The sequence below is a fragment of the Calcarisporiella thermophila genome, assembly GCF_041956535.1.
Source record: "Calcarisporiella thermophila strain CBS 279.70 unplaced genomic scaffold VTP21scaffold_14, whole genome shotgun sequence".
In the NCBI taxonomy this organism is placed as follows: Eukaryota; Fungi; Calcarisporiellomycota; class Calcarisporiellomycetes; order Calcarisporiellales; family Calcarisporiellaceae; genus Calcarisporiella; species Calcarisporiella thermophila.
The window spans coordinates 6631-20996 of NW_027192204.1; the positions used below are offsets into that span (position 1 = coordinate 6631).

Below are 14366 nucleotides of genomic sequence, written 5' to 3' on the forward strand. Positions count from 1 at the left end.
ATGTCCTCTGCTGCCACTGCTACTTCTTCGGAAATTGAAAAAAACGAAAAGCCACCGACTGTTAAACCGGCTGTGGAGTTGCCTAGAGCACAATTCCTCTGGATCATGGTCGTCATTTGGGTGGGCAATTTTGCAGCCTTCTTCAACGAGACAACCGCAACCACCTCCATGCACGCTATCGGGCAAGAGTTTGCAGCACTCAGCGATCAGAATTGGATTGCAACATCCTATCTTCTAGGATTCACCGTGACGCAAACATTGTTGGGGAAGTTCTGCGATATTTTTGGCCGACAACTTCTTTTTAATTCAACGCTTCTCTTATTTTCCATCGGAACACTATGGTGCGCTCTTTCTCCGTCGATGATATCAGTTGTTATCGCTCGCTTGATACAGGGCATTGGCGCCGCCGGCCGTCAGACAATTGGGCTGATTATCATCCTAGACTGCACCACACCCCAAACTAGAGGAATGTGGCTAGGAACCTTCCACTTGTCTCTGTCGCTTGGTCTGGCGGTCGGCCCATGGATCGGGGCTATATTGTCTGTAATGGCGACCTGGCGATACACCTTCTGGATCACCCTTATTTTGAATGCGTTAACGTTTATTATTGCCCTTATCTACATGCGCTTCCCGGGAAAAGATGGGAAGATATCAGAAAAGCTTAAACAGGTGGACTATGTTGGCTCCTTCCTCGCAGTCGGAACCGCCTCGTTAGTGTGCATTGCCCTAGAGCTAGGTGGCAAACAATTTAAATGGAACTCGGTGCCAATCATTGTTATGTTTTGTTTGGCCGCCGTGCTCATTCCAGCGTTTGCTTACTATGAATTGCACTTCGCGTCGCAGCCAATTGTCAACTTTAGACTTTTCAAAAAACTAAATATAATTCTTGCGTGCTTCCTTAACTTCGTATGTGGCGCTGCACTCTTTGGAAGTGTTTTCTACCTTCCCAGGTACTTCATTAACGTTCTAGGCAGCGATCTCATCACTGCGGGGGTGCAGCTGTTTGGGCTTAATATTGCTGCAGGATTTTCTTCAGTAGCTGGCAGCAATCTTATTTCGCTCACCGGTAAGACTCGACTGGTGGGCGTGATGGGTGCCGTTCCTTTCATTCTGGGCGCTGCTCTAATGTTTACCGTCAATGAAGTCAGTCCTGCGTGGAAATCCATCGTGTTGAGCATCTTGATGGGGCTTGGAATTGGTTGTTTGTACCAACCCGCCCTAGTTGTGGGTCCCATGTCTGTCAAACAAGAGGAGGTGGCTGGCATCAGCGGATTTCTTGGATTTCTACGGACACTAGGGGGCACAGTCGCTACGGCCCTGTTGACCTCGGTGTTCGACACTTCATTCAAGTCCCAGCTTTATGGCGTGCTTCCCAGCGACCTCGTTGATACGGGCTTGAAGCTGGCTGATGAGCATGAAAATTATCCAGAGTATAATGGCGTGATAATCAAGGCTATAGTGTATGCATTCCATATTGGCTACATTCCGGTAATTGCATTTGGTATCACCTACCTAGTTAGTGTGGTGCTATTAAGGGGGGTAGATTTCACACCCAAGCCAAGGAAGACTTAAAGCTCCCTATAATATAACATATTTGCATAGCAACCACCTCCTTAAGGGAATATTGTCTATTCCAAGCTATCTATTTGCTAATATACTGGTTTAAGCATACCTGATTTATTTCTTGTCCATTCGAAACTCCCACTTACTTTAACCTCTTTTGCTCGCTTCTTTTTCGTATAAAATAAAATTCTCAAGAGGTCCGATATAAGAACGGTTCAACAGTGATGTTATTAATTGATTTTGGTAGAATTAATTATCACGTCAAAAGCACCTCCCAAATTGTAAAAGATCAGACTTTTTATGGAGCTTTTCTATACGTGCAATCAGGCGAGCGGGTTATCTGATGCATTTTCTGTTATAGTCGACGTACGTGATACAGCTGAGGATGTAAAAGAAATTCATTAAGAACTTTTGGAAACTGGAAAAGCATATTTTTTGCTGTTTGGTTCCGGTAGACATAAATACTGCAAGCTACTAAGAACTTCTTGGGGTAATTGGAGTAGATTCAAAATATGCAAGGCAAATAACCCCAAAGCAGCCATTTAGTTGCATATCGGATGCAAAAAGCAGGATAAAACTTCCAGAGAGTGTGCTGAAAAAGTTTAAATTTCATAATTTGCTTGATGTTCGATCGGAATGTGGTTCAATAGTATAATTTGCTCCTTTTTCTGTCTTTCTATGCTTGGGTTAAACATTATGAAATTATGAAAAAATATTTCCTGAAGGTAAAAACTTGGACGTTACTCTCAAATTTATTTAAGAGGTGAGAGAACATGCTCTCTGCATCGCACTGCAGATCGAGTGTTTAGATGAACTGTTTGTAATGTAGAGCTGACTATCCAATTTGGATGGCTTATACCAAATCCCAGACAATAAGATATCACAGCAGCCATGTTAAAAGAGAAATTCTATTATTTCGATCAGATTATATATGGCGATGTCATCATTAAATGAAGTATCCTCATTAATAACACATGAGCCCTCTATTGAATCGTCCGGTGCTTTATGCTCAGTAACCTCGGATAATGAGATTACTGACACGGAAGATGCAAGTCATGAATCATTGTATCCATTACGCATCTCTTCAGCGGGCGCATTGCGATTCCAGCTCAGATTAAATTCTCTGACCGATCTATATAGGCTTTTAAGTGGCGAATTATACGAAGAAGGAGTGATTTTACCTTTTCGATACGAGTCTTTCAATTTGCTAGATGACGACAAACCAAATGTTCGCTGTACAATTTTCAGAACTCTTTCCCAACCAAAGCGAATTGGAGACAATATTCTTAGTCGAACTAGTAAAATTACAGTCAAGAAGAAGATTGTTGATTATCTGTTCAATGTGTACATAGGCGATTGCTTTATTCCATATAAACACCCTAATAGTGCGGCATTGCTTGAGAGTTATTATCGAAAGGAGCTTGAACCCGCACTAGTCCATACCGCTATTGCTTTCTCTGCTATCCATCTGTTGATCATGCATCCTCAGACATCAATGAGGAAGCATCTTCACTCGCTTGCGGGAACACTAATTGCGCAGGCAAGATCTTCTTTGGAAGATGTATTTGATACACCCTCTTTACAGACTGTACTTGCATTTCTAAATATGGACGTTTGTATGGTTTCCCTTTGTCGGTTTGAGGATGCATATACCTATTTTTCTCAGGCTGTATTGATCGCTCTCTCCCTGCAGCTGTATAAGGATGATCCCAACGAGAGAGATCCTGTGCAGAGAGAATTTCGAAGGAGAGTCTGGTAAGTTAAGCTCATCTCTTTACCCATTCCTATTATTAAACATGCCACTTTACATATAGGCTTTCGATTTGCAAATTAGAAGTAACCTATAGATATAATTATGGAAAACCCCCAAAGATTAGCCTCAAGCATTTATTCCATTCACCCAAGCCCACAGCGACCTTGAACGATAGTGAACAATACAAGTTTACCTTGGTAAGACCGATTGAGTTTCGGAGAACTCAAGCATGAAATAATCAAGTTGTCCACTAGATAATTTATATGTTAGAGCTTATGGGTTTCCGTGCCCTAATGGAGCTCAAGGATATCGACTGGTTGCTTCCTGATGATGCTATTGTTCAGCAGCTCGTTGAAATCGCGACCTATATGCATAATATTTGGAACCAGCTACATCAATACTGTGACAACGCTATTCTACAGAGATATTATACTATAGAGCTCAGCGGGAATTTCTGGATTAAATGGTGCATCCTTTGGCAACAATTTATACAATCCAATGCACCACCCGGCAGATTAGAAACGGATACAATGCAACAATTGGGAGCCAAGGCTCTCAGTGAATATGATAAGGTAATGACCTTGCTTGCTTATCCCATCCACTATTGACAATACTTTTTTTTTTGCTCCTACATCTCGTTTGTTTGAAAAGGGTTTAACCAATATCCTACTGTGCTTAAAAAATGCCCTTCTTGCTCAAAATTGGTGCAAAAACTACCCATTTTTTATCACGCATTTTATTTGCAAAAACAGCAAGTTCCTCACTACAAATCACCCCAATCCGCATATCCGTCGCAATGTATTTTGTTCTCTTTACGAGACGCTTAACCTGATACGCTCACTTGAGAACACGGGAATAGTGGAACAATGGATTGCTAATGAGATTGTAGAGGCTTTAGCGGAAATAAGGCCTGTGGTATTTTCGAGGGAAGAACTAGAGAACCTGGAACGGCCAAAGCCAAAACGTATAGCTATGAAACCAAATTGAATATGACGGTATTGATACACCACTGATATCCTGCTCATCTTTTTGTACTCGTCAATGTAACTATATACTTCCTTCTTGTGAAGTTGACAAGGTTTCCAACCATGAACACACCGTGAAATACTACTTATTGATATATGCCCCACATATCTAGGAATGAAAACCAAGTTTATTATTGATTTGACAATAATTAAACTTGAAAACGCATCTGTCTTTGAGTCCTGTTAATAACGCTTGACCACTTGGTCAATTGAATAATACAGAATCAGTCTGAACATTTACATTCACAGTTAATTGTTCTTCGCCTAAAATTTCATTTGGAAGATTATGCCTTAATCTTGCACGCATTTATCGGGAATAGCCCATGGCCATAGAGCTCATGTTTTATTGATTTCATTGTTGCCAGAAATCCTGGAGTAAGCATACAGTGGCCTAGAAGATGAAATGACATGTTCAATGGAATAGTTGATTTGTCCAATCCACGTTCAGAATAGTGGAATAATAGTCGAATGTAAGGATTGAAACTTTTGGCTTATTTCTGAGCACCATTCAAATGCTCACGCGATAGATGCCTTAGCTGAAGTCTCCATCATTCTACAACGCTGGTCTCGTCATCCATAGCCGTGTCAAATCTATATGAATGGTTTCCTAAAATGAACCGCTTTTGTTTGTTGTTTCAAATTAACTCGATCGGAGAGTTTTGGATCATGAGCCTGCTCTATTGGTCCAGCTGGCTAAGGGGAGAGTGGGGCAACAAATCTCGTATAGATTGGTGCGCGTTATACCAGCATTTCCGCTGACACACTCTCGGAAACTCCAGTATTCAAAAATTAGCTGTGTTTTTTTTTTCGCTTTTTCAGCGGAAACGAGCGTTGGTTGCTTCCAGCGAAGTTTTACCCGGATCTCCCCACTCGTAGCCACGCTTCTTTCCCGCTAGCTAGCTATTCCACAACAGCGGATTTCGTTACAAGAATTTGATTATCAATCACAGGACTCTTTTATCCGAGGCATGTAAAGGCTCTATTGACCATGGACCGGCAAGGAAGCCTCAATTACATTATATCCATCAGATAGACGGCATAGCCAATGTTTGTTTTAGCTAATCGCTTCCATTGTGCATTGCACATCGATTGGAAATGATTGTCCCCAAGTCAATATACCTGGTATTCAAGGTTTTTCCGATGTCCATCCATTTTCTTTTGGATACTCAGAGGATGAATTTTTTCCCTAAAGCGGGACAAAGTATTGTTTATCGATCCTAACCTTTAGCCATTTTGATGACGCAATAGGTGCTTTTAAGCAAATATATATATTGCTTTGATCAACATAATTTGAGAATCACTCATGTACATAGATTGAAGTACTTGTTTAGAAATGACATTTTACGAGAGTGATAAAATTCCTGGGCCGCCGCCTAGGTATGTGTTTATCTGTTTGGTACTAGGATCGTGAGCTATCAGGCAGCCGTGAGCTGACTTCAGCCCTTTATTAGCATTCTGTTAGGCAATATACCCGATCTACTCCCGGATTTCATTGGAAATTTTCGGCGCCTCCACAATGAATATGGCCCCGTAATGCGCATTCGATACGGAGGTCATGACTACGTTTCCGTATGCGATCCCGAGGCTCTCCAAACTGTTTGCAAGGATGGCGAATACTTTACAAAAGAAGTTGTCAGCACCTATGAAGAACTGGCTATTCTGAACGGCCGGGGTCTTGTCACAACTGCAACAAAAGATCCAGACTGGGTCTTGGCACACAAGCTGCTGATGCCGGCGTTCTCTGCAAAGGCTATGAGGGCTTACCACTATAAAATGGGCAAGTGTATCCAAGAATTAATAGGAATCATTGAAGCGCACCAGAAATCCGGTGAAGAGTTGGACGTCTCACGTTGGATGATAGCGCTTGCTTTAGAAAGCATCGGCCGAATCGGTTTCGACTACAATTTCGATCTGCTCAAAGACTCGAATGCCGAGAGGCACCCATTCACCGTTGCACTGTCCTATGTCCAGTCAATGATGATGAAGCGCTCTCAGTCCGTTTCTTGGATGAAATGGGTGCACACTAGTGCTAATTCCCGTTTCCAGCGAGATCTTGAGACTTTGAGAGGCACCATTGATGACGTTCTCAAGGAGCGCAGAGCTAATCCACACGGCAGCGACGACAGCTCAGATTTACTGGACTTCATGCTGCAAGCCTCAACGAAAAGTGGTGAGCGACTCGATGATAGACTCATCAGAGATAATATCATTACATTCCTTAATGCAGGTATGGTAGTTTTCAATATTCGTTGGGAGGAGCCAAATTATATTATATTTATGCTTGTTACATTATACTTTTAGGACATAACACTACAAGCTCTTTCCTCAGCTGGACAATCCTTGAACTATGCCGCCACCCTGAAATTGTTAAAAAGATCCTTCAAGAAATCGTAGATGCCGGGATCACACCAGATGAAATTCCTTCTCCTGAACAAGTCGGCAAATGCACCTATCTTGACCTTGTAATTCAAGAATCGCTTCGCTACCATTCTCCAATTCCCTTAGTCTACAAAGTGTGTAAGAAGGATTGCACTATTAAGGCGCAAGGAAACGAGTATCACATTAAAGCTGGGCAGGTGATCCAAGTGCAAATTTCTTCTGTTCATAAGGAGTCTACAGTGTGGGACAATCCGAACGTCTTTGATCCTGATCGATTTTCAGATCCTGAGGCTAACCAAAAGCGGCCTCTTGATGCTTGGATGCCGTTTAGCGACGGCCCACGAGCATGTATTGGCCGGTGAGTTCTAACAAAGGAGTCCGATGAAAAGATGGTAGGTAGAAGACTAATGATGAATTTACCCTATTAGACAATTTTCTCTACAAGAAGGGAAGCTAGCGCTGATTATGTTGCTTACCAGGTTCCGATTTGTGATGGACAACCCTGAGAAACAAATCGACTATGAAATCGTCGTTTCCATCAAGCCCGTCGACCTTTTTGTTAAAGTGCTCCCCGCTGAACTTCCTCCCCCCACCGACCCGAATAATGCTGAAGCTACCGCTAAAAAAGTGGAAAAATCTAGGGAGCAGTCGGTGGATATGCCTTCTGGGCAAGCGAAATTCCCTTTGCCCAAGGTGACCTTCTTGTATGGCACGCAAACAAACACCGCCGAGGAATACGCTCGCAAACTTTCCAGTCAAGCGAAAAACTTCGGATTCAAGGAGATCGTCGTGGACGAGCTTGACAGTTGGAGCCTAGCGCAAGGAGGCGACCTCGCGCGCCTTGATCGTGGCGAAAAGGCACCCACAAGTGAAGACGGAGTCAAAATGACCGAGCTTGTGGTTATAGTCACCGCCACATACAATGGCCATCCGCCTGATAACGCTATCGAGTTCGACAAATGGTTGTCTTCTAAAACCGAAGACAATAACGGTAAGGCGAATATACTCGAAGGCCTCCTCTATGCAGTATTCGGTTGCGGGAACCGCCAGTGGGCCTCGACTTTCCAAGGTATGGCAATAGCAATTGAATCCCATGGCTCTCGTGTATTGACAAGCTGTTTTTTATTCAATTGCGCTACTTGTAAAGCCTACCCTAAAAAGGTAGACATAGGTCTGGAGCTGCTTGGCGCTGAACGACTGCTGCCCGCCGGAGTCGGCGATGCTAACGAAGACATTGATGGCGACTTCAGCGAATGGTCTGCAAACTTCTGGAGCGCTCTGATGCAACGCTATGGTCAAGCAACTTCGGATAAGGCTGCCGATATTATGACAAAATCTGGGCCCATTGCCGATCCGTGTGACGATTTCACTCTGCAATTTTTGCCTTTACACAAGGACACGAGCATTGTTGAAGCTGCCAAAGAAAACAAAAACCGGCACGGTCCCCTAGTAACGATCAAGGCTAATCGCGAACTCCAAAACTCTGAAGCGAGCGCGAGGAGTACGAGACATATAGAATGCGAATTCCCCGCCGAGGAAAATAAGTTACCGTTATATGAAGCTGGTGATCATCTCGAGGTAAGAGTTACTTCGTGTTTGAAAATCTGGCTTAATTATATCGACAATCAATGTCCAGCCCCTGGATTGAAATTGCAATACGATATACAGTATTCAGCATTGTGTTTCAGATTTATGGTCGCTAACATTTTCGCCCTTACAATTCTAGGTATACCCCATCAATGATACTCAATTAGTGGAGGAAATTGCCATCAACCTTGGATTTGCTCTGGATTCTGTGTTTGAAGTCAAAAAACTCAACATCACCAATCTGTCCCCACGATCACTCGCCGCAACTATTAAAGGACCATGCACCATTCGCAATGCCCTTACTTATTATGCCGATCTTACTGGTCCCCCTACCCGCTATACCCTAGCTGTACTGGGTAAACAGTTAGCAAAAGTCCGCCCAGATGTTGCCGAACGTTTGTTGGATGTTCTTCAGCCCGGCAAAGAGACCCCTCGCCTCAAAGAATTCTTGGCTACCCATCGTACCATTGTGGATGTTATTAAGGCGTTCGAGATAACGGAACTGAGCTTCAAAGAATTCTTGAGTTCAGTTAACGCAATTGTCCCGAGAAAATATTCGATTAGCAGTGGCCCTTCTGAGCACCCTAATCAACCATCCATTGTAAGCTATTAAGCATCTAGATTTTATTTTTCTCCGGTCCTGTTTATTTATCTCTTCTAATTTTATAGACGGTCGGTGTAGTACGGGATCTCGGTGGGCCAGATGGTAAGCGTGTCTACCATGGCCTCTCCAGCGGCTACTTGCAGCAACTCGAACCTGGTACTAAAATACATGCCCAAATTAAGCCATGCAAGTCAACCTTCCGCCTACCTAGCGACGAAACCCTTCCCGTCATTTTCATATGCGCTGGTACTGGATTCAGTCCATTCCGTGGCTTCCTTCAGGAGCGTCGCGCAAAAGGCTTGAAGAGTACCGAGAAAAATGGCACTTCAGATGCATATTTGTTTTTCGGTTGCCGTAATCCAGAGCATGATTTCATTTATGAAGACGAGATCAAATCCTATCTTGAAGACGGGACTTTGACCAGTGTTTTTACTGCCTTCTCTCGTACAGGACAAACAGTCCGGTACGTTCAACACTGCATACTCCAAGAAGCTGCGCTTATATTCGAATTGTTGGAAAATCGTAATGCGTCAGTCTATATATGCGGCTCAGCTGGCACTATGGCAAGAGATGTGCGCAGAGTATTCATTCGATTGAAGGAGCAAATGACTGGGCTATCAGAGTCTGAAGCAGTCGAATATATTGACAATTTGATAGAACAAGGTCGCTATAACGAAGATATTTGGGGCTAAAATAGAAAATTGAGATTTTTTTAGCTCCTATCTATAATATATTGGATTGACTTGTATTATATTAAAGCTACCAATTTCTTTAAACTTGTCTTGTTCAATTTTATCAAACTTTTAACAAAAGCCACGCCAATATTGGATTTCTCTTATAAGTGTCTGCAAATCATCTGTTCGATATCTACTGATTTTCTCTATACCATTGATAACATTTATGTTGCGAAGAATAGCTGGAATAAAATATACTATAAAGGGCTTGTAGTGTTCAGTGGTGGGATAATTCTCTCAACTCTAGCTTGGTTATCTTGTCTTTTATTGTTATGCAGATATCCCCTCCCTTCACTCTATTCTGTTGTATTTGTTCATTGATCAATCTGGAAATTCGAAATGGACTTTTACAACTTGGAATTGCTCTAAACAAATACTGTGATTTGCAATCTAACTTCAATCTAATTGATACTGAATTTGAACCTAATCACTTCTTGGACCTCCAACTCTACATTAGATCACTGGGATTTTGACATCTTAACTATAATTTTGGCCACCTTAATTCTATTTTTGGGTGTGGACAATCAGCTGATTTATTAGGGTTGAAAACAAAGATATTAGGCTTTCTATTCATGATTCTTTGCCCCTCTAATGGATAAATATTTATTGCATTTAGGGAATCAGCGTGTATATTAAATAAATGGTCAAATATAAATCAGTCAGCAATACAAAATGTCTCATCAGCTGAAATAATCAAAAATAGAAAATATAGCTTACTGCTGCAGGAGTCACTATGAAATAAACTTTAGTATCAAATTTGAATCATCTTCGTGCGACTGGCCAATATATATTTGTATTTTGAATGATCTAATAAGATGATCAAATATAATTCCATTTATATGAATACGCTACATTACCATGTATGACTTCAACTCCATTATTCCTGTCCCAAAAGAACTATTAGGTGAACGCGTCCTATTAGAGCCCTTAGAGGTCGGTTGAATTTGCGAACTTGTTTGATTGTTGAATTAATCTCCATTTAATCCAGCCAAAGCATGTCCCTAATCTATATGAAGCGAGCCATAAAGATGAGAGAGCGAAGAGCGTATTCAAATATTTACCTTATGGCCCATTCGAATCCGCTGAAGCTTACCTGGAATGGGTTGTAAATGGTCCTAGATTGCGCGCGGACCCTCGGGCGTTGCCATTTTGCATCATCGATCGTAAATCTCAGAGAGCCGTCGGAGTCATTAGGTAGATTTCCATAACCTACGTCATTAGGTATAACCTAATTTACTAGTGCTCTCATAATGTTCTAGTTTTCTTAATGCTGAGCCTGAACACAAAGGAGTGGAAGTCGGCCATATTTGGATAACCCCCGAGTATCAACGTACTTATGTGAACACTGAGGCAAATTACTTGCTCTTCACCTATGCCTTTGATACGTTGGGATATATTCGTGTGCAATGGAAATGCAATCACAAGAATGAAATTTCACGCAACGCAGCATTACGTTTGGGCTATAAATATGAAGGCACCCTTAGAAACCATATGATACTTCCCAATGGTGACATACGTGATTCCGATTATTTCTCTGTAACCGATGTTGAGTGGCCAGAAGTTAAAAGCATGCTCCTTGCCAAAATGAAATCCTACGTTTCGTTGTAGATAACCCTTTTTTACACAGTGTATTTATTAGAGAGTTGGTTAACAAAGTTACACTATGTTTCGGCTATTTATAACTTCGTTGTTAATAACATTAAGAAATATGTTTATATGTTGAGTATTTCTTCGTACTCATAACTGCTTTATCCGAACTATTTATTATTCGTAAGTAGCTACATAAAGTATAATGTATATATTTTGGAATGCGTATTTTGAATAATCCTTGCAATAACTATACCCTGCTAGTAAATTTCGCAAACACTAGTGGAGGCGGTATACTAATATCTTAAACATAAGGCGCCAGCTTATTAAAGATGATAATTATTTGCTAAATGAACATATAGAAGTTTTGTCATCAAAGCTGATAGAGGATATATTATGGTATGATAAGTACGAAAAACATCAAAAAAGGTGGAAATAGATATGAATGGGGGAAGAAATCTTTCGAAAATATTTCGAACTGTATCAGAATATTATTATACATTTGACATCCATGAGAGACTTTAATAATAATTTTGTGATAGAATGTCAATGCTCTTCAAAGCTTTGTGAATTTTACTTTTGTACACGAATTTTTGATAAAAAATTTGAAGCTTTGAGTAAAGGATTTAACACTAGGAACTGGGTATTAATTAAAATTAAAACTTTTATTTATAATTGTGTACTCATAACATACTCCTCGTATTCATCAAAAATTATATGTCAGGTACTTCATCACTAATGAATTTAAACAACATGGGGTTTTGGGGCTAAAGTTCTAACAGCATGGTGTACCGTCACTTCCAGAGCCATAGGGATAAATGATAAACTTGTCAAATGATATGTCACTGTTTGAATAGTCGTTGCACCTCCAGCCCAGTCCTGAGCAACCTCTGCAAATCTGCACACAGTATCCACTACGTGTACCTTGCCACCTGTAGGATCTGAAGCTCCCGGTTTTTTTCCCAGGAGCAGATGAAACCTCACACGCCCCATTCATACTAGTCTCACTACACGCTGTCATTTGGTAGCAGTTGACAACACTCATAAAAAAGAAAGCCAAAATAATCGAAAGTTGGAGCTTAAACATTTTGTCGAGTTAACGCGTTTAAATGCAACTGGAGAAGGTTAAAGTTAAATTGGATTTGATTTGGAAGAGTGAGTAGAAAGTAATTGAGCTCAAGCTTAATGACATTACATTCAAAGATACACCGTATTTATACTTTTGAAAATGGAATTTAACGTGGAAACATTTATCTTCGATAATTGGCCAGATATATTATCTAACTCGACAGGTACATAGATCAACCCAATTTTTGATAATATCAATTAGCAGCCACAGTGTGGAATTTGAGGTTTAAAACCTTTGCGCCTTAAATACATCCAAATCAAGAAATACAGCCATGATTTTGGATCGAGCCTTGTATTTGATTTCTCTTGTATTAGGTACAGCCAATGATAATGTCTCTGGTTCAAGGTCCTAAATACTCTTTTTAGAAATACAGCCTAAAGTCATGTATCGGAATTATATTCGGTTTCATATACTTTACCAAAATTTATCTTAGCAGATCGAGATTTTTGCATTCATTGCAAAATGATATTTTCACAGACGCAAATCCACCCTAATTCAATTAAGACTTGAGCAATAAATTGCGAACAGTCAGTACTCTTCTCTGTTTCAAAGGAATTACATACATGCTCCTGCAATCTAAAATTACTATTTGTGTATGCTTGTATGAAATTAGACACCCGTGAACGGGGGGGGAGGTATCTTTCCAAAAGAGCGTTCCAGACTCACTCTTTCTCTGATAGGACATACAGAACTCTGTACCATAAGTATTGAAGCCAAAGTGGATGCATCTAGCCCTGTTCTGAGGCCCATTTCATAAATAATATCCCTCAGCAATTTAGTAATATAAGTTTCCTTCAATTTCAGTTAATTTTAAATACTATAGGCCGCAATGATTCAAATGAATTCATCCAAGCTAAGAACGGGACGTCTCTATGAATAGCTAAGCGATAGCAAAGGTTGAACCACTTTCTGGCTGCTCTCATTTTACTTAAGCTGGTCCAAACTGAAATACGTTGATTTTAACCTCTCGGTGAAAATTTAGCCCAAGAATAGGCACTCATTCTGTCATCCATCGATTTATAAAACTCATCTATTCCTTTTAGTAGAGGTAGCCAATCATATAACCCATGAAAGCACAAGTAGAGGAGTGGAAATATACTAATTCTAATCTACCACTTGCCTTACCACTGACGTATATAATCAAAGGAATCTCTTAAATTTGAATCTGTCGCTTATTACAATAAAACCAAGTAGTTCAAAAAGTCTTGAGCTGAATATATCACATATTCATCAAGCAGTACTATCGGAAACACAAGAAATATCGCTTAAACTACTATCTTTTATATGCTCATTGCAATCTTCATATGATGCATGAGAAACTCAAGGAAATAATTGCATCAACAGCAGCAGTTAAGAAAATTGAGCAGTATGTAATATAAAATACTCTAGCTTTCTTTTCCTGAACTTGAAATTCGAATCATCTTTTCGTTATGCGAAAAGATGCGATTTCGGGATGCGTTATACTATTGAGCTATTAAATTGTATGATAACTGTTGTAAATCTTCAATCATATTTTCGTTAGTAGAAATTTCAAATATTAAACTTTAGTAGAGTCCGCTTTTTGGGCATTATTCAAAGATGTTCCTACATATCTCATTTCATTTAGAAAATATATCAGCATCATAGCTCGCGAACAACTAAATTTTACTATTCTTTTCACATGATTTTTTAACCGTATTTTCGATTGAAGCTGTATATTTATTCGAGCCAAGTTTGAAGAATCATTCATTCTTCAATTCAATTTTCATTCTCTTGAATTTTCACTTACATTGTCTAATTGTATCGCTTGAATTAAATAAGGAAATCTTCATTTTATAGCCTCGATTACATTAGAATACTTCGTCATAATGGAAGTCGATATTGTGAAAAGCTGAAAAGAAAACGTACGATCAACTACCATCTTAATCACAGTTGATTGGAGATTATGAGCCTAGAAGAATTCGGGAAACTATAGTTTTGGGATCTTTCTTCATTGCTCAAGTGTTTTTATTTGGCATCCATTATA

At 40.3% G+C, this 14366-nt stretch overlaps 4 protein-coding genes across 4 annotated transcripts; all 4 read left to right on the top strand.

The window, feature by feature from the left end:
* On the top strand, positions 1–1572 carry VTP21DRAFT_2270 (uncharacterized protein; the record flags this gene model as incomplete). Its single annotated transcript, XM_069392445.1, has 1 exon — positions 1–1572. The coding sequence occupies one exon, from the start codon at positions 1–3 to the stop codon at positions 1570–1572; it is 1572 nt and encodes a 523-aa protein (XP_069250159.1).
* Positions 1573–2494: 922 nt separating this feature from the next.
* Positions 2495–4303, top strand: VTP21DRAFT_2271 (uncharacterized protein; the record flags this gene model as incomplete). Its single annotated transcript, XM_069392446.1, has 4 exons — positions 2495–3318; positions 3378–3513; positions 3571–3888; positions 3968–4303. 4 exons carry the CDS (start codon positions 2495–2497, stop codon positions 4301–4303), a joined length of 1614 nt encoding a protein of 537 aa, XP_069250160.1.
* A 1371-nt stretch (positions 4304–5674) lies between these two features.
* Positions 5675–9603, top strand: VTP21DRAFT_2272 (uncharacterized protein; the record flags this gene model as incomplete). Its single annotated transcript, XM_069392447.1, has 7 exons — positions 5675–5718; positions 5793–6568; positions 6643–7078; positions 7149–7789; positions 7868–8298; positions 8447–8908; positions 8977–9603. 7 exons carry the CDS (start codon positions 5675–5677, stop codon positions 9601–9603), a joined length of 3417 nt encoding a protein of 1138 aa, XP_069250161.1.
* Positions 9604–10503: 900 nt separating this feature from the next.
* VTP21DRAFT_2273 (uncharacterized protein) lies at positions 10504–11253 on the top strand (the record flags this gene model as incomplete). The annotated part of the gene is made up of 3 exons (XM_069392448.1): positions 10504–10578; positions 10634–10839; positions 10905–11253. The coding sequence occupies 3 exons, from the start codon at positions 10504–10506 to the stop codon at positions 11251–11253; spliced, it is 630 nt and encodes a 209-aa protein (XP_069250162.1).
* Between the last annotated feature and the right edge of the window lie 3113 nt (positions 11254–14366).